General features: G+C 43.1%; 1 protein-coding gene across 1 annotated transcript in view; it reads right to left on the bottom strand.

Moving 5' to 3' along the window:
• The window catches only part of SCN11A (sodium voltage-gated channel alpha subunit 11), a 76,589-nt gene that overhangs the window by 48,695 nt on the left and 7,415 nt on the right, over positions 1-20,479 (bottom strand). Inside the window, exons 5-12 of the mRNA XM_065935243.1 lie at positions 19,208-19,311; positions 14,809-14,979; positions 13,952-14,015; positions 9,314-9,455; positions 8,524-8,721; positions 7,475-7,648; positions 4,872-5,001; positions 3,645-3,883 (exon numbers count right to left, since the gene is read on the bottom strand). Of these exons, the coding sequence (XP_065791315.1) occupies positions 3,645-3,883; positions 4,872-5,001; positions 7,475-7,648; positions 8,524-8,721; positions 9,314-9,455; positions 13,952-14,015; positions 14,809-14,979; positions 19,208-19,311 (1,222 nt within the window). The remainder of the gene's footprint in view (positions 1-3,644; positions 3,884-4,871; positions 5,002-7,474; positions 7,649-8,523; positions 8,722-9,313; positions 9,456-13,951; positions 14,016-14,808; positions 14,980-19,207; positions 19,312-20,479) is intronic.

The raw sequence follows: 20,479 nt of genomic DNA on the forward strand, positions 1-20,479 counted from the left end.
AGTTGGTTATGGTTGAAAGAAAGATTAGTGATTCAGAATATAATCTTAAAAACTCCCTCAGAATGCAGGGCACATCATTCCAGAACAAAATATTAAAGCATTAAAAGAAGGGGGAAAGAGTTTAAAAAGCACTAAACTATGTCTTTTCCACAGGAAAAATAATTCTTTGTCTTTAACAATTAGATAAATACAGGCTTAAGAAATTTGCAAAATGTTGCACAGTAGCCAAATTCAAAGTTAAATCTATCTCCTATATCTTTGCAGAAAATAAGGCAAAGCATTTCTTCATAGCAAATAACACATTCTCTATCATAAACACACAGAAATTAAGCAGAAATGAGAAAAACCATAGTGTGAAAATAATACAGTAGTATAAAAAGGGTTTGTTTTTTGTTTTTTTTTTTAATAAAAGAGGGTTGGACTTCCCTTGTGTCTCAGATGGTAAAAAATCCACCTGCAATGTGGGAGGCCTGGGTTCGATCCCTGGGTTGGGAAGATCCCCTGGAGAAGGGAAAGGCTACCTACTCCAGTATTCTGGCCTGGAGAATTCCATGGACTATACAGTTGCAAAGAGCTAGACACAACTGAGTGACTCTCACATAAAAAGGGTTAAAAATCTTTTTAAATGTTGTTCATTATAAGACACTCCTCTTTAATTCTGGAAACAATAGCAACAACCTATAAATGATTAAATCTCTTTATTAAAAGTAACAGGTAGTCTATTTTTATAAATAATGAAATGACTATTTGTAAAATACAACCCTAAAATAAAATGACACAAGTTAAAAGAATGGGCAAAGCTAAACGCCAGATAGGCAAATATAAAGAAATCAAGAGTGGCAGAGAAAAATCAAAGCTCATATCTATCATTTCCCTTTAAATATTGCTGCCTGTGTGTGTGTGTACTGTCTCTTCAATCTTATCCGACACTTTCCAGTCTTGTCTGACTCTTTGCGACCCTATGGACTTTAGCCCACCAGACTTCTCTGTCCACGGGATTCTCCAGGTAACTGGAGTTGGTTGCCATGCCCTCCTCCAGGGGATCTTCCTGATCCAGGGATCAAACCCGCATCTCCTGTGGCTACTGCACTGCAGGCGAATTCCGTACTGCTGAGCCATCAGGGAAGCCCCCAATATTGCTGTCTATCTCTAAAATGCCACAACCAGTGCCTAAAAGCATGCAGGGTTGTGTGTTCCACTTAACTGTGCAGGATTCATCTCCATCCCTTTTTGACCCACTCTTCCTCCTCCTGTCTCCTTTAGGCTTTAGGTGTCTTAGCCTGACAGCATCACTAGATGCCTGGGGAACCATCAGTTTTGCAATGCAATTCAATTGCTACTTTTGACTTCTCGGGAGCTCAATGGACTCTCCTTGATTCAAGCAATTCTGAAGCCTAGAAAGCCTATTTCTGAGTGTAGTCCACAGAACTCCACAGGCCAGCTTATTCCTGCTCCACCCATCAGAGGATGGAAGTCTGAATGTGTTCCTTCAAGCCCAGTGCTCCAAGGCCTCCCATCATCACCATCATGGGGGCACAACAGATAAGGTGGCTGCTTCCTTTCTGCATGTGTAGTGAATAGGGTGAATGGAAGGGATGCACAGGCTACATAATCAGCTTTGCGTGTTTCTCTTCAATTTCTAGGACCCAGGGTCCAGCTGCCGCCTGTGTTTTCAGACACCAACAATGTCTCTGTGCCTCCTTTGGCCTCTGGAGAAGAATGTCACTTAATTAGCCACCTTCCAACTGCAAAATGCAACTTCACCTCAGTATCTGGGATGCCTGGTCAGTGGGAAATATGAGAGGTGGGCTTTGGTTACTTCCAATAGTTGGATCAACAGGTGAAGTGATGGACAGACCACCTTTGAAATTGGGAAGCCCTGTCTATGGAGACAACCCTGTCAGAGATTTTTTGAGTATTCTCTGGAACTTATCCAATAACTCTATCTACCAGGAGGTACTGAAAGATGGGCCCTGAGGAGGTACTGAAAGATGGGCCCTGCTGACTCTGCTGAGGTAGGTACTGTGGCCCTGAGGTCACATAACTTTCTGCCTCCAACTGAAACAACCTCAGGCCATTCTGGGACACCTCAACAGGAGAGAACCAAACACCCTGGCCTGGATCCCAGAAGACCCAGCCTGTTAGAAGGTAATCTGTATGTCAGGTTCATCGTGCAACATGGAACCTAATCCAACATATGCATACCCAAAGGGCACTTCTTCCTAAAGGCAGCATGTGAAAAAGAACTTAAATACAGACTATCTATAAGGAGACCCACTCTGGTCTTATACTGTAGTTCCCTGCTCTTCTTCACGGGATATGGAACCAAAGGTGACAGGCAACTGTCTACAGTTCTACATCATGCTAAACTTGATGCACAGAGGCAGCTCTGTGCACCAACTCCTGATTCAATAGGTACTCTGGTTCTTGTCAATGTAAAAAAATTTTTAAACATCCACACACATACATATTTGGAAATATTCTGTGATGCTAAAAATGATCATCTTTTCTAGTAAGACCATAAGAAATTAGTTTCTTCTTTGTATTTCCCTTGTTTTTAAAATAAAAAAACAAGTATTGCTTTTTAAATTAGAAAAATAACATAAAACTTTAAGAAGAAAAAACTTGACATTCTGATAAGATTTTTAGCTAATTAACTCATTAGCAAATTAGGGTACAACATTCACTGGGTACTTACCATTTCTGATACTTGGGAAACTAATTTGCCCTTGGGCCTTCTGCAGGAATTATGAATTAAAGTGAACAGTTCTTGAAAAGTCTGTTCCCCTATCTTAGTTTTCCCAATTTAACTGAGACTACTGAAGCAGGTTCATCTGGAACCCCACCCCAGCTCACTCTCCACCTCGCAACCCACTCCTGGGAAAGTAAACCTCCTTCAGCTTCCAGGCCCTAACTCACCTTTACAGGGAAAATAACACTTAGCAACGGCAGTCACATTATTTTGTGACAAATGATGTCATCAACATCACTAGGTACCATGGCACTCATTACCATGGGTCCTTGGATATGGTTAATATTTTCTTGATTATCCAAGATAGTTGACCTTTTAAGACGTCTACTTACAGACTTCCTGGGTTGCACAGTGGAGAAGAATTTGCCTGCCACTGTGGGGGACACAGGTTCGGTCCCTGGTCCAGGAAGATTCCACATGCCATGGAGCAATGAAGCTCAGGAGCCACGACTGCTGAGGCCGCATGCTCTTAGCCTGCGCTCAGCAACAGGAGGAGCCTCCGCTTCTCACCACATTGAGAAGCCTCGGCACTGCAATGAAAAGTAGCCCCCACTCACTACAACTAGAGAAAACTATAGAGCAAAGCAACAAAGACTCAGCACAGCCAAAAAACAAGATGTCTACTTGCTTCTGTCTTACCAATGAATGACTCTTTAATCATCCATTAGATGACTAAAGACATCCCTTAGCATACTAGAGAGTGAGCAGGGGCCCATTGAAAGTTACCGAAATGGGTAAAAATAAAATTCTAACGGTCATTTTTTCCCTCGACTCCACCTAAGAGGACCAAAGACCCATGTTAGGTTAGACCATGCACAAGATATCTAGACTTGAGAGAGTCATAATTCAAAGTTTGAAATATGTTCCATATTTTTTAAAAACCTAGAATTACCAAGTTCCCTGTGTACAATATATTCTCAAAATTCTGGTCCATTTTGTAATGCTCCATGGCCAAGAAGACAGTGTTGATTATGATGCAGATGGTGATGGCCAGCTCAGTGAAGGGATCAGTCATCACAGTTCTCAGGACCTTCTTAATGCCTAGCCACCAGGGGCTACAGTCCCACACGAGGTATTTGGACGCCAGATTTTCCCCGCACGGGAGGCACGGCTCCTGTGATTTTTCCTGTTCTGGAGAAGAAGAATGGAAAAGCACCTGAGGAGTTAGCGCTGCAGCCGTCTGGCTGCTCTCTGCCTGTGTGTCCTTCTCCCCTCTTCCCTGGCTCCTTCTGCGCTACAGCACGATCAGTCAGGAAGAGCGCTGATGTGCAGCTAAAAAGGTTTCCCACACTCGGCTTTCATGTGGCACGGTCGAGTAAAAGCCTTTTATGTGTTACGAGCACCTGGGAGCGGGGCTGCACTGTCAGAGATACGGATGGGAAAGTCAACACTGACTGGCCGTGAACCCATGCGAGAGACAGACAAGAGTCCAAGTTACGTTCACCCAAGGCAGACCAAGCTGGTGGCTATACCAGAGCACAGGAAGCTACCAGGGCCCAGGGGAAAGGGAGATATTCATCAGGGCCATCTACAAGCACCGAAACAAAAGGCATGCAGTCGGTTGATTTCAGGTCAGAAAAGGCACCCTGATTTCCACACAGTGTTAGGGCTTCATGAGGGGACTCAGAAGTGCTAAGAATCCATTTAAACCCATTCTCGCTAGAACCTGAGTCCTGCCCTTGAACACCAACCCCTCAGTTTGGTCCCTGTTACCTGTTGTTAAACAGGTCCCTCAGATGGTACCAGCCTGCATGCACAGGTCTTCTATCGTTCATGACAGATTCCTATTCTAATTTCATTGACAACTGTCACCTCCTGGAAACTTCTATGTCTTCTCTCCTTTGGCTGACTCTCATTGTCACCGAAACCTCCTGTGACTGTGTGGCCTGAACAGGTAGTCTTCTTGGTGCTGTTGGTCCCACCATTACCCAAGTGGCAGCTCAGGGAAGGCCCACTCAGGGAAGGCCATGTTGCTCACATGCTCCAAAGAAGCACTGGGAGTCACTCTGCAGAAGTACCCATGGTGGGTTACAGAGGGCTTCTAGGGAGCTAGAGAGAGGGAGAAGGGAAGGACACTGTTGAGCTTAGGCTCCCCCTTGGTCTGGGAGGCAGAACTTACCCTGCATGGTAATGGTAAGGATGCTGACGGCACTCAGCGCTCTCTGCCTTTGGAAGGAGTCTCCATGCTCATCACAGTGGTCCACTGACAGATTCTGGGACAGTCGTTTGGTTTGCTCAAGGAGGTGTGGCTGTAAGAGAAGGCATGGTGGACCTTCTGAGGGAAGGGGTGGCCTCTCCTCAAAAGCTGACAAGCTTTGTTTCAATGACACATGCAGTGAAGATGCTCAACTCACTTCAACTTCATTGCATGCCAAAGGTTCAGTTTTCTTAATTCACATTTAATACATAAGAGGAATATGGGTTGAATGTTCATATTTTTATGTATGCACATTTCTAGAGTCTAGAGTCATACCTACAGAAACATTTATTTCTCTGTGTTGTATTCATTGTCAACAAAAAGCAAAAAAAAAAAATTTACAAAAACTAATGCATAATGGTTTGGGGTATGAAAGCAATAAAAAGTGTAATTTAGAAACAATGTTTGAAAGGGGCAGAAGTGGAGGATAAATTCAGAAAGGTGAATTGGGGCCAGACAGTGAAGTGCCTTGACTGACTGTCTAAATAGACTTTAAACAGACAGTAACTCAGACCTTCCTAGTGTTTCAGGGGTTAAGACTCTGAACATCTAATGAAAGGGGCATGGGTTTGATCCCTGTTGGGGAACCAAGATCCCACAAGCCATGTGGCTAAAATACCAAAAACAAACAATAAAAAAAAACCCAAAACAAAACAAAAAAATTTTGTAACTAAGGACAGTCATATAAAGATCACAAAATCCTTATACTAGTAAACTTCAGGTACTCTTTCAGGCTGTGTCTAAGAGTTTATTGATTTTCATCTTATCTAAAATTCTAAAGTATCTAGAAATTAAAAGACATAAACCTCATAAACCTTCAGCTATCCAGAAAACTCAGGTATCTGTAATTACTTATTCCCCCCAAAGTTCTGACCAACCATGGCCTTATAGGGAACTATCCCTTTGTTCTAAAGGCAGCTTATAGTCTTACAATAGCCATTCTTATTATTCTATTAACAGTTAAAGGGAAAAGACATTTTATGTTAAGAATGAGGAAAAACATCCACAATACTAACAAATGCATGCAATTTCTTGACTATGCTGTGATTTGACAGCAAAGAAGCCTAGTCTAAACCATGGCATCTTACCCTGTCACTCCACCAGGGAACTGCTCACAGCAGTGGGGGAGGTCCATCCATCTACTTCTTCAAAGGCCCCTGAACTCTCTTTCCCCATCCCAGGATCAGATATGCACACCCACTTTCTGCCTCCTTCATCTTTCCACTATCTCAGGAAGGAGGCTCTAGCCATTGTTCCCTGGCCTGTATCTCCAACATCCTCCTCTCTTCTGATTTCTCTTCCTCAGAACTAAATCATGTTCAAACATCCCCCACCTTAAATAAGATTTCTTTTTCTACATCACACCCTCTCATAGCTTCTTTTCTGCATTTCTGCCTAAACAAGAGCCTGGCTTGAATGCCCCATGCTGCTGCTGCTCAGTCCCTAGTCACGTCCCACTCTTTGCAACCCCGTGGACTGCAGCATCCTTGCATATAGGGCAAAGAATTAACTCCTTGGCTTGGCTTCAAGGACTATTGTAAATAGTCTGCATCTTACCACTAGAGCCTCTTGCCACCATCCCCACCAACCTCACACACACACACACACACACACACACACACACACACACACAGAGAGAGGTGTGTGTGCACATGCACATTTTCTACTGGGTCATGTTCTACTCTCCTTTCCTTCCAGGCCTATGCATGTGTTGTTCTCTCTGCATGTGGAGCTTCATTCTTCCTTTAACCTGGTTAATTCATCCCTTCAGCTTACACACTGCTTCCTCTAGGAACTTTTTTCTGATCCACTGCTCTTTTCCCTGTCTACATCAAGTCTGGGGCTGGTGGTCTGAAACAGATGTTATTGTTGGTCCCATCCATACATCCTCAGGCTTTCTTTGGCAACCCAAATAACTTTCACCCTAACACATAGCAAGTCATAAATTATTGTTTCCTGACTCCAGAAGTCTTGAACCAATGATAGGCCAAAGGCAGTGTATAAATAGTGCCCTCAGTCCAAGGAGATTAAACTGACTTAATAACGCACATCAATTGACCACCTTCTCTTCCATGTATTGCTTCTCCCCTCCTTTCTCAGTACTTCCTGCGATCACTTCCCAAATAATCTACTTGTTTAAGGTCTCTAACATTTGTCTTGGAGGAAATAAACACTGCCCCTAAGACATTGCTCCTGCTCTGCTCTCCCTGTGACCTCATGTTGGTTATCACACTGAACAGTAACTGCCTTCTTGTCACTGTGCCTGCATTATGAGATGTCTGTGTTATATATCCCATGTATTCCCAGTACCTACTCCAGTGCCAAATAAACACTGTCAACACTTTAAACAGACATTTGTAAATAAATGGATAACTGAATAGACCCATGGATGCAGGGAAGTATGTGCAAATAGATGAATGGATAAATGACTAACTGAATGAATGAATCCTTTCAATTAGGTTGACAACTTGACCTGTCCCCCTGAGCAGTGCTCAAATATCGTTAGTTCCTTAACCAAAACTTGCCTTTTTTGAAGAATCTTCATCAGAATCTGATCCTGGAATCTGGTCTTGCCCAGACTTTCTTAAAAAGAAGGATTTTCTTTTCTTACTACCAAACAGCTTTCTCTTCTTTGGGGAAAAAGATGATGCTTCAAGGGAATTAAGTGAACTTCTGTCAATTCCCATGGCAACCAGAGCCTTAAAAAGTGAACAAAAGCAATTAATGAACAGATCACACTCCTCATAGAACACTGCAAACGACTTCCACCTTGGTGAGCATTCTACCCTCTCTTCTGGTAGCACTGGACCATTTCAACTGCAAATTGCCCAACTGGAGTATGCTAGCTTCATCACTGTTTCTGTGGGGAATGTGTCCTGTTTGTTCATGATACTCCAGCCCTTGAAGGCAGGGTTGACTCTCCAATATCTCTGTGCCACTAACCCTTAGCACAGTGTCCTGTATGTGCTAGGTACTCACTGAATGTCTGTGTTTAATGATGCAGATATCAAGCACTTAAGAGGGGTTTCCTCCTAACAAATCTCTGCAGAGGATGCTTTTCTTGAATCTTAAAACTGCCTTGAAATCTTAAAACTGAATCTTAGAATCTAAGAACTGAAAAAATATCAAGATGTTAGTGAAACAGTAAATATAACAGGAATTACAAGACGGAAGAGATGATCATGACTATCATCTCTACAGCCAGCATGATTGCTTTCCAAATGCTCTCAAGCCAAGTCCCTGGACACAAATATCTCCAGCTTCCCACAAGAAAGCCTAGAGCAGAGCCTTCCTTTTCACACATATATCTAGCCAGCAATTTTGAATCTGTCTTTGAAGGCTCACATTCAGAAAGCCAAAGATCATCAAAATCCCTTTCTCAAGAGCCCTGTGCCTGGGCATCTTCGTGAGAGACTGTAGCAGAGCCAGCTTCAAGGGGCCTAAAAATTTTCAGAAAATCACCAGTTGGGAAAGCACTGAGGCCAGGCCTTGTGCAGAAACCTTAAGTGTCAGACCTCACAGCCTCTGGGATGCCCCCAAGCAGATCCCACTAACAGATATCATGTGCCCCTACCTCCTTCTCCTCCTTTAACAGCTGCTGGGCTTCCTGAAACATCTTCTCCTTGGCTTCTGTTTCAGCAGCTACATTCTTGTTCTGTTCCTCATAAGTCATGGTGACAACAGCCAGGGTTAAGTTAACCAAGTAGAAAGAGCCCAGGAAGATGACCACCACAAAGAAGAGGACCGAGATGAGCCCTGAGGTACGCACGGTCTGCAAGGGACAGAACACACGGGGTGACTTCACCTGGAGCAGAGATTATACAGTAGTGATTGGTCTCCCCCCAGCCTTGATTGGCTCAGCTGCCCACAACCTCGTCTATTGCCTCCCCCATCACCTGGAGATCCTGATGCTCTGTCCCCCAGTGAGGAAGTACCATCTGTACGTTCACACAGAAGTCCTAGTGACTTGACTATGACTTTCTCATGGGTATTTGTGTTTTTTTACATAAAAATGGCGAGAGAACAATGCAGCATGAAGGCTGAAGTACTCGTGGTGGAACTGCAGTCAGTGGGGAATCTGGTGAGGGGTGATATTTCTAGGAAGAGTTTTTTGTACTCTTCTTCCAGATATCACATTTATAGTCTATTTGATGTTTCTAACGGAATTCTAAAAGAGAATTTAACAGCACAATTGTTAAGGATAAAAAAAATACATGACAAAGGTGAAGGAAAGATGGTTGGTTATAAATAAACGATAGATAAGTGGTGGAAAGGGAGAGAGGGAGAAAGGGAGGCAGGGAAGCAGGGGGCGGCAGGGGGAGGTGGAGAGAGAGAGGGGGAAATAGAATGAATAAATAAACAACCTGTCGATAAAGTTTCTCCCAGGAATCTTGGGTCATAAGCCGGAACATGGCAAGAAAAGACCAGCCAAAGTTGTCAAAATTTGTGTAATTATAGTCAGGATTTTTTTTGGTTTCTGTGCAGTTATATTGTTCAGGACAAGCGCTAGATATTGGAAACAAAGGAACAGAGAAAGAATTACATACTCTGCAGTCGAGTCCCCCCCGCCCCCGCCCTGCCCCGCACACACACACACCCTGCCCAGGGCACTGGTTCTTCCAAGAACAATGAGCTCACACTCAAGACTCCTAGGTGAAGAGAACATTTGTAGAGTGTCATCCCTCATCTTCCTAACCTCCCAGTCTATGTCTAAACATGTGTATTCATAGGCTCTTCTCAAACACATTGATTAGAAAGTTCATATTGGCAGTTTTTCATTTAAAAAATGAAGTGTAGTGACTTAGTGAACAATTTACAGTTAAAAAAAAAAAAGACATACAATGAATTGATGTCTCCCTCTCTCCCCAGACACCCAGTCCCACTTTATAAAGGCACAATTAAACAGTTACTTTATTAATTTTCCAGAAGTCTTCTATGACTATAAAAGCACATGTCTATCAATATACATCTTTTATAATACATGAACATGAGCATTCTTTGAGCACTCTCTTGCACTTTGCTTTTTTCATGAAATGATACTGACTGGAGTTCTTTCCATATCAGCATACAAGGAAATGTCTCATTTTTTGTGTGTCTTACATTTCTGGGATTTTTATAAATGCCTTGCTAATGCTGAATATTTAGATTACAATTGTTATCAGTCCCCTATTATTACAAACATTTGGGTTTTACTTTAAAAACAGTAGATATCTTGCATATGGGTCTTGCCCACATCACCAAAACACACAACATTGAGTGCATTTATCAAATACACTAAGAGTATGTATTTTTTTAGTCTGAAATATAGTATTCTTATCAAAGTAACACATGCTGTAGTTTTAAAAACTCACATGGCACCACAAGGCTTATAATGAAAACCACTCCAGCATTCTTCGACTTTCATTTATACACCCCAAATTCAACAACTTTTAGCTCTTTCAGGTCCATATCTCTAAATATGGTGCTTTTACTGGGAGGAGATCAAGATGGCAGAGGAGAAGGATGCTGAGCTCACCTCCCCTAGTGAATACATCAAAAATAGATCTACATGTAGAGCAATTCTCAATGAAAACAAACTGGACACTAGCAGTAAACTGGATATAAGAGTGTAAAGAAAGATCCATACAGAGTCAGGTAGGAAGGGAGGGGAAGCAATTAGGTTGGGACTCACACCCATAGGAAGGGGCACAGAAGAAAGGGATAGCAGAGGCTCAGAGATCCTTCCTGGGGGGTAAAGGGTTCGAATCACATCCTGGGCAGGCCAGCCCTAGGGTCTAACACTAGGACAAAAAGTTCCCTTAGCTGATTTGAAAACTAGTGGGATTTACAGGAGGGCTATCACAAACTGAGACTCTGCTCACAAGGACATACACATGCTTGCTTAATCTCGGGAATAAGGTGGATGCCCACTCTCACCACTTCTATTTAACTTGATATTGGAAGTCCTAGACATAGCAATTGGCCAACTTGATATTGGAAGTCCTAGCCATAGCAATCAGCCAAAAGAAAAAGAAATGAAAGGCATCCAGATTGGAAGAAAAGGGACTTTCCTGGTGGTCCAATAGCTAAGACTCTACATTCCCAATGCAGGGGACCCAGGTTTAGTCCCTGTTCAGGGAAGTAGATCCCATGTGCCATAATCAAGAATTCACATGCCACAACAAAGACAGAAGATCCCTAATTAAACATAAAAGCTTTTGCACAGCAAAGGAAACCATAGCATTAGTTGCTCGATCGTGTCTGACTCTGCAAACCCATGGATTGTAGCCCACCAGGCTCCTTTGTCCATGTAATTCTCTAGGCAAGAATATTGGAGTGGGTAGCCATTTCCTTCTCCAGGGGATCATCCAAACCAAGGATCAAACCCAGGTCTCCTGCAGCCTTTACCATCTGAGCTACCAGGGAAGCCCAAGATGAAAGACAACACTCAGAATGGGAGAAAATAATTGCAAATGAAGCAACTGACAAAGGATCACTCTCCAAAATACACAAGCAGCTCAGGAAGCTCAGTATCAGAAAAACAAATAACCCAATCAAAAATTGGCAGAAGATCTAAACAGACATTTCTCCAAAGAAGACATACAGATGGCTAATAAACACAAGAAAAATGCTCAACATCACTTATTATGAGAGAAATGCAAATCAAAACTGCAGTGCAGTATTACCTCATACCAGTCACAATGGCCATCATCAAAAAATCTATAAACAATGCTGCAGAGGATGTAAAAAAAAGAGAACCCTCTTGCACTGCTAGAAGGAATGTAAATTGGGAACAGCCACTATGGAGAACAGTATGGAGATTTCTTAAAAAACTAGGAATAAAAGTATCATATGACCCAGCTATCCTACTACTAGAAATCATTCTAAAAAACACATGTACCCCAGTGTTCACTATTTACATAGCCAGGACATGAAAGCAACCTAGATGTCTACTGACAGATGAACAGATAAAGAAGTTGTGGTACACATATACAATGGAATATTACTCAGCCATAAAAAGGAGTGGATATGAATCAGTTCTAATGAGATGGATGAAACGAGAGCTTGTTATAGGGAGTGAGGTAAGTCAGAAAGAGAAATGCAAATATCATATATAATGCATCTATATGGAATCTAGAAAAATGGTACTGATGAACCTATTTGTAGGGCAGGAATAGAGACACAAACATAGAGAACATAGTGGACACAGCGGGGGAAGGAGAGGGCAGGACTAAATAAGAGTGACACTGAAACATATACATCACCATATGGAAAACAGATAGCTAGTGGGAATTCTCTGCATGACACATGGAGCTCAGCCTGGTGCTCTGTGATAACCTAGAGGGGTGAGGTGGGGTGGGAAGTGGGAGGGAGGTTCAAGAGAAAGGAAACGTATGTATATCTATGACTGATTCATGCTGATGGATGGCAGAAACCAATACAACACTAGAAAGTAATTATACTCCAAATAAAAATAAATAATAATTTTTTTAAAAAGATGGAAGATCCTGTGTGACACAACTAAGATCCGGCACAGCCAAATAAACAGATATTCAAATTGGAAGGGAAGAAGTAAAACTGTCACTATTTGCAAATGATATGATACTACAGATAGAAAATTAAAGTCTCCATCAAGAAAACTGTTTAGAACTAATAAATGAACTCAGTAAAATTTTAGGAATCAAGATTCAGAAATCTGTTGCATTTTATATACTAAAAATGAACTATAGGCATGTATGTCCTCTTGAGGATCATTCTAGAGAGCTCAATAAACCTTGTATCAGATTAAAGTCTAACATATCTAGTAGGTCTGAGCTAATCAGAACCTGTGGCCACTACAAGACTTCCCTAATTTTACAGACAGGGTTACATCTCTGTTATTTCTCTCTGTATTTACACTCACCACACTTTCAAGAATTTGCTGTACATCTCTCTTCCCTGAAAGATGTCAGTTTCAAGAGGGCAGCACTCCTTTATATGTACTTGGATTCCTAGGACCTAAGACAGAGTTTGGCACGCTGTTGGCCCTTGATACATATTTATTACTGAGAAACGAACGAAGTCTATTTCATCAGAGTGCCTAGCATATTATCTTAGTTTGAAATACACTCAGACTTCCCTGGTGGTGAGGAGATAAGAATAGCCTGCCAATGCAGGGAACATGGGTTCAATCTCCGGTCTGGAAAGATTCCACATGCTGAGGGGCAACTAAAGCCCATGCGCCACAAGTACCGAGCCCACACTCTACAGCCCAGGAGCACAGCCAATGAGATCCCTGCGCTACAGCTACCGGAGGCTATACATCCCAGAGCGCACAGCGCACCCACAGAGCCTGAGTGTGCAACTGCTGGGGCCTGGGCTTTGCAACAAGAGAAGTCACTGCACTGAGGAGCCCGCACAACAGCCCTTGCAAACCACAACTACAGAAAGCCCATGCACAGCAACAAAGATCCAAGGCGACCAAAGGAAAACAGCAACATCAAAAAGAAAGACACTCAGTAAATCTTCACTGAATCCCTTAACTCAGAGAGGACTACCTAGAATGAGGAAGGATATCCCCAGAGGGCTACCAGCTGTTGAGGTGAATGTGTATGAACAAATGTACAACAGGGTGGGCAACCAGAGGCAGTGGTGGTCACAGATCAACAAATAGAAGATGTATGCTGAGATGTCTTGCGTCAGGGCCATGTCATTGACCAGGAAATAGGTCTAAATGGAGCTTCCAGTCACAATATCCTTTCTGACCTTTGATAGTCTTAAATATCTACTCCATAAAGTTGAAATATCACTATGTTTTCAGTAGGTTTCTTATTAGATACAAATTCAACATAATTTGGGGGAGAGTACAGTTCTAAACATTGGGAATTAATTTTTAATTTAATAATGCATGTCAAAATTTGTTTAGATACTTGAAATAACCAGTAGTGTTTGAGAACTACCACCACTGTTTACATATGTCATTAGATGAAGACTGTTTGCCACATCACTTCAAATAGATAGAATGAAGAATATAAACATCTTACCTGTTGCCCATCCACATGCCACACATTTTGAATTCATTGGACTCTTCCTTTTTAAAGCAATAGTCTGAGGGGGAAAGAATTATAAATTCAGGCTGAAAAAAATAACAACTGAAAGGAAAGAGAATATCAAATATGCCAAATTATGCTACAAAAAGATGGTCCAGAATCTTCCAAAGTGATCAAGGTGATCAAAGTGATCTCAATGAAATGATCCAGAGAGAAACTAGATCCTAAGCCCTCAGGATGATGCAAGAAAAGAAGAGGAAGAAGGAGGAGGAAGGAGAAAAAAGAGGAGGAAGCAGTGACACGATAGCCACTTTGTTTCTCAGTACATAGAACTGAACCAGAGACCACGCTTGGGAGAAGCTGGACACAGGGTCAGCCATGAGAAGCTCAAAAACCAAGAGAGACATGGAGAAAGTATGACCACATGAAATTCAGGACACGTGAAATTGATATAGGGTTGGCCTCAGAGTGGGGAGGGTGCAACACAAAAGGAGCGATATCACTGAAGAAAATACTTGGGTAGAGGGAGGCAAGTAGTGGGAAGTTGCTGGTCCCCTTTGACCAAAGCCAGGCACTCTGAAGACATCTGTAAAATGTGACAAGGAAGTGGGAAGATATGAAAGCTGACACCACTGTTATGGATGTGCAACTTCAGGCTTTTCCTTCTCCATGAAAACCCAGAGAAGGAGGCAGTTCTCTAAGAAATTCACCTGCCTACATGAGAATCCTAAAGGAACAAGTTATCCAATGCTCCTAAGACACTCACAACACAGACAGATAGATAGTACTTTACTTTTTATAAATAAAAAGTAACCATGCACAAACCAAGAAGTGAACGGTGGGGTGTTTACCTTGATAGTTATCCTTGTCACAGGAATTACTGACACATTTGAATCTCAGATTTCCCTTGAAGAGCTGCTGACCTACCAGGGCGAAGATGCTGAGGCAAAAGAGAGTCAAGATCATCACATCGACAAGCTTCTTCACAGAGTGCAGCAAGGCCCCAACAATGACCTTCAAACCTGAGGAAGAAAACAGGTGTGGGGAGAAGACCCCCACTCACACACACACTTAAGACACAGGCAAGGAACAGTAAGGCTTCGAAAGTTGTCTGACTGTGGGCTGGCATTGGAAACTGCCGGACCTGGGATTCTGAAGGTGAAAGTTCTAGTTCCCACTCTGTACCTTAGAAGCTATTTGCCATCAGAGCCATCCACTGGTCTAGGACTTGGCCTCTTTATCCCGCCCTATAGATGCCACAGGGTTGCTCTGCAGGGCAAGTGAGAAAACTCTGAGCAGAAACTTGCCGCAGAGACTTAAGACATAACTTGATGACAGCTGTGCGGTCATCTCCCTGACTGGGGGTCACAGGCAACATTAAGGCCAAAGTGAGAAACTGACGCTGTATTTAACATGTGGTAGCTACTACCTACGGTAACATAAAGAAGGTGCCCTGAAATACGGCTAAATTGCAGGGGTGGGGAGGCATTGCACAGAAAGCTGGAAGAGGAAGCTCTGTCTGGACCCCAATAATGAAGGTGTCTTAGGGAAAAAAACTCAGATTACTACTTATAATCAGGGCTTTTTTAAATTCATTCAAGAAATAGTTACCAAGCACCCTCAAGGTCTATGATACAGTGTTTGGCTGCCAAAGTTACAAAATAAAAAGGACACAGTTGTGTAGTATGTCAATAACTATTTAAAAATCAGTTTTCTGCAGAGAGGGGAGGACACAGGGAAAGTCCTTCTCTACAGCATTTACAAAGGTCCTGGTTTGCTAAATTCCAGAGTGTAGACCCCTCTTCTCCCTCCATACACCCCTCTCTTGCAGCTGCTTTCAAGCTACCAACATGACATTCCTGGACACACAGCTGGAAACAGATGTGCACAGTCTGCTGGGAAATGAGAACAAGTCAGTCCCAGTACAACACTGAGTCACAGGCTCTGCTTTCAATAGGTTCTGCTCTCTAGAGAAAGAAATTGGTAGATGACATCTATAATGTCTGGGATGACACTGAGTGACCAAGCTACAGCTGATCAGCATAAACCATGAACGGTAGACTTGAGAGCACAAAGCAGCATCTGATGGGAGGCCAAGCCCACCGCAATGACCTTCCCACCAAGGGTGATGCCACATGAGAAGGAGACTTTAGGCCAAGCTGGGACATTCACTGGCTTCACCAATGCACTCATGTTCATGCCAAGATCATGCTTTCCCTGCATGGTCCCGGGCACCAAACATGAAAATACTCTAACCTCATCTATGCTTGACTTTTTATCTATAACAAGAGGCTTGTGTCTTCCCCAAAGCAAGATGATTCGGATGAAAGGTAGTTGTGATTCCAGAATTATTTTTACATAGCCCCATAAAAGATTGTATCTTATACTCTTCATTCCAAAAAAAGCACTGGACTCAGTGGAAGAAGGTAGGGTGGGATGATTTGAGAGAATAGTATTGAAACATATATATTACCATATGTAAAGTTACCATCATGGTTCACTGGTAAAGAATCTGCCTGCCAGTGCAGGAGACACCAGAGAACATGGGTTCGATCCCTGGATCAGGAAGATTCCCGGGGAAGGGATTGGCAATCCACTCCAGTATTATTGCCTGGAAAATCCCATGGACAGAGAAGCACAGCAGGCTATGGCCCAGGGGGTCGCAAAGAGTCAGAAATGACTGAGCATGCATGCACCATATGTAAAATAGATGACCAGTTGCGAGTTCAGTGCATGAAGCGGGGCACCCAAAGCCAGTGCTCTGGGACAAACTGGAGAGATGGGATGGGGAGGGGTGTGGGAGAGGGGTTCAGAATGGAGGGATACATGTATACCTTTGGCCAACTCTTGTTCATGTATGGCAAAAACCATCACAATATTGTAAAGTAATTATCTTCCAATTAAAACAATTTAAATTAAAAAACAAAAAGTATCCAGGGATCTCACATGGTTCATGAGTCAAAATGGAGAGTGTGTTTACCGGCTCAGAGATGAAGAAGGAAACACAAAAGTTGCTAAGTGACTGCCTGAACATATATTTATATTTTATCCACATGAAATATGAGGGGCTCAGCTCAGGCAGGAACCCCCAAGTCCACCTGGGAAACCAAGGTCCACCTTGCAAAAGAGGAAGAGAAAAAAGGAAGAGAGACAAGTTCCAGTAAAGCACCCTCTGTCCGTTTCTTTATCACTCCGCAGTTGTTTTTCTGGAGTTTCCAAAAACAGTCCACTACCTCTGTATGAAAAAGATGCAAATTGCCTGGAGTTCGATAAAAGAGACTAGAAGGAGGGAAGGAGGGAAGGAGTCCAGAGAGAGAATAATTTTTAATACTTTTTTTGTAGAGGACACGGGAAGGAGAAGAAAAGACTGTGCCACTATCACCTCGTTTTTGATAAACTGGAATTTATTGTTACAACCCACCCTGGGCTTCATCCTGACCACAGAGCTTATCTGGCTTCCAGGAGACCCCCTTTTCTCTCCTTCCTACTTCACGGGTGGCTCCTACTCATCTCCTTTGCCAGTTTTTCCTCTCACCCCTCCCCTTTAGGGTCTCAGTGCCTCGTGGGTCTCAGTCCTGCATCCTCTTCTACTTTCCATCTATGCTCATTTTCTTCGTAACCTCATCAGATTCCATGGTTCTAAATGTCATCTATGGTCTTATAATCTCCGAAATGATATCCGCAGCCCTGAACTTCAGCTTGTATTTCTAATTGCCTACTTGATAACTCTGACTTGGATGTCTCATAGCCAGCTCAAACAGAATCTGTCTGAAGCTAACCCCAATCTGACCCCCAAGGCCTGCTTCTCTCAGTCTTCCTTTTCTCATTCAGAGATGATTCCATCTTTCCAGTCACTCAGACAAAAAACTTGACTCATCCTTGACCCCTCTTTTGCTCACATCATGTATACAATCAACCTGTCAGAAAGTCCTGTTGTTTATATCTTTAAATTTATACAGAATCTGACCACCATTCACCTACTCCTCTTCTACTGCCTGATCTGAGGGCACCACTGTTTCTTGCTTGGATTTGGGCAGCGGCCCTATGTGTCAGTTTGGGCCCTCTGAGAAGCAGACACTCTGAGACCAGATTACAGGAGATTTGCGGGGTAAATGCCTATGAGGAATAGTCTGAAGGGAGAGAGTGGAGGGCGGAGAGAGCCTCAGACTGTGACCCAGGGCTGACATCTGGAAAAGGAGAGCAGGAAGAAAGCAGGATAGATAGGAAGGGCTTCAGACTGCAGTGCATATGGGAGATAGTCTCACCCTGGTTGCTGAGAAGCCCCTGAGCCAAAGTCCCCCTTAGAGAAGTCCCATACCTTTTAGGGGTGGGCCTGCACTAATGCTCCCCAGATGCAGGGAAAGCATGATCTTGGCATGAACATGAATGCAGTGGTGAATCCAGAGAGGGGGTAGCTGGGACCATTCATCAACTGCACTCCCTGCAGCAAGGGATCTGAGCAGCATGCATTCATGGTAACCAACATGCCACCTGCTTGGTCTTCCTGCTTCTACCTTTGCTCCCCAGAGTTCTGTTCCCACACAACAGCCAGAGTAATCCTTCTACAGCCTGAGTCAGGTCAAGGGACTCCTCTGCTCAAAGCCCTTGCATGGCTCCCATTTCCCTCAGAGAAAAGCCCAAGACTTCCTGGGACTTAGGTGCTTCCCCTTCACCTCTGTGGTCCTTCCTCCCCCACCTAGTCCCTCACTCTGTCTGCTCTAGCCCCATCCACATCCTTCATATTCCTTGGTCTGTGGACTGGCTGCTCCCTAGGCTCTGGATACTCTTTCCCATATGTCTGCTTGTGAAACTTCCTCACCAACTTCACATGTGCTCACATCTCACCTTTCCAATTGACACCTATACTGACCACCCCACTGAAAACTGCAACCTGCTTCCTTGAACCCCATGACTTCCAAGAGTCATCATGTTACCTACTTTTCCATTTCATTTGTCCATGAAAAAGCATGCCATATAATTTACTTATTTATTAAAGTTATTGCTTAAGTCCATCTCCCAATCCTCCACCTAGAGAGTAAACTCCATGAAGCCAGGGACCTTTGTCTGTTTGCTCACTGATATCCCAGGCAGGTAGCACAGTGCATATCAGGGGCTCAATATGTGTTTGCTGAATGATCAAATAAATGAATAAAGAGCATTATCTGTTAGTTTGTGGTTTACATGACATATTGAGAAATTTTAACTATTCTCTTCTGCTAAGAGTCAATGTTGAAACTTAGAGTGACTTACCTGAAATTACTGAAATTGCTTTCAAAGCTCTGAATACTCGGAAGGTACGCAGGGATGACAGACTGAGGCTGCTGTCATTGATATGTGGAGAAAATGATACAAATCTATAAGACAAAGCACAGCAAAGTCCAGGCTTGCTCAGTCATGTCTCTGTCCCACACATCTCCGCAAAAGTCACGAGTAATTACAGCCTGGGTTCTGTCCACCAGCATGAAACCTGCAGCCTCCCCTTCCAGCCCCACGACCATCTCAGGAGCTGGCAATGTCACTCTCTATTGCTGTGGACCCAGGGACCACAGATTGCACAGGAGACTATTCTCAGCTGATCTTTATATTTGGACATAGTTCGGGATCCCTTGAAATAAGTCATTGCAGTTGTGGCCACATTCATGGGTAACAGAAATAAATTAAAACATTTATTGACTTGCTACCAAGTTCCAGGCCCCAGTACACTTTCCTAAGGTCTCAACCATGTGGCCAAGTCCAGAAGGAAACTAGGCGGTCTGGCTCCAGAGCCCATATTCCTCACCATTGCACTACACCACCTCTCAATAACTTCTGACTATTGACCTTGAAATGTAAAACTCTGAAATTACTAGTACTTACCTCAAATGGCTTTTGTGAATATTAAACAAAAATAAATGCAAAGTGTTTAAGACAATGGCTGGCACCAACTAAATAAGATTGGGTTTATTATTACTGTGCTGGCAATGGGCCATTGTTTTTCTTGCTTTTTATTTTGCTCATCATTCAGATGCCAAATTGATGTCCTCTCCTTCAGAAACAACTTCAGTCCTCACTCATGCTATATACAACAACTAACTCAAAATGGACCATAAACTTAAACACAAGAGCCAAAATAATAACACTTCTAGAAGGGAACATGACAGAAACTCCTTGACCTTTCAGTAGACAAAGATGTTCTAGACCCCTGTGTTCCTCCGCCATCTTCTGAAGACCATAATCATGCATAGCATTCTATGCTAGCACTAACTGTAGCAGTTTTAATGGTCATTAAATGCTTCACTGGGTTTCCCTGGTGGCTCAGATGATAAAGAATCCGTCTGCAAAGCAGGAGACCTGGGTTTGATCCCTGGGTCAGGAAGATCCCCCAAAGAAGGGAAAGGCTACCCACTCCAGTATTCTTGCCTGGAGAATCCCATGGACAAAGGAGCCTGGTGGGCTACTATAGTCGATGGGGTTGCAAAGAGTCAGACACAACTAAGCGACTAAGCACATTCACAAATGGTTCTCTTCCCCTCTGAACTGTGA

This window comes from Muntiacus reevesi, chromosome 4, assembly GCF_963930625.1.
Source record: "Muntiacus reevesi chromosome 4, mMunRee1.1, whole genome shotgun sequence".
In the NCBI taxonomy this organism is placed as follows: Eukaryota; Metazoa; Chordata; class Mammalia; order Artiodactyla; family Cervidae; genus Muntiacus; species Muntiacus reevesi.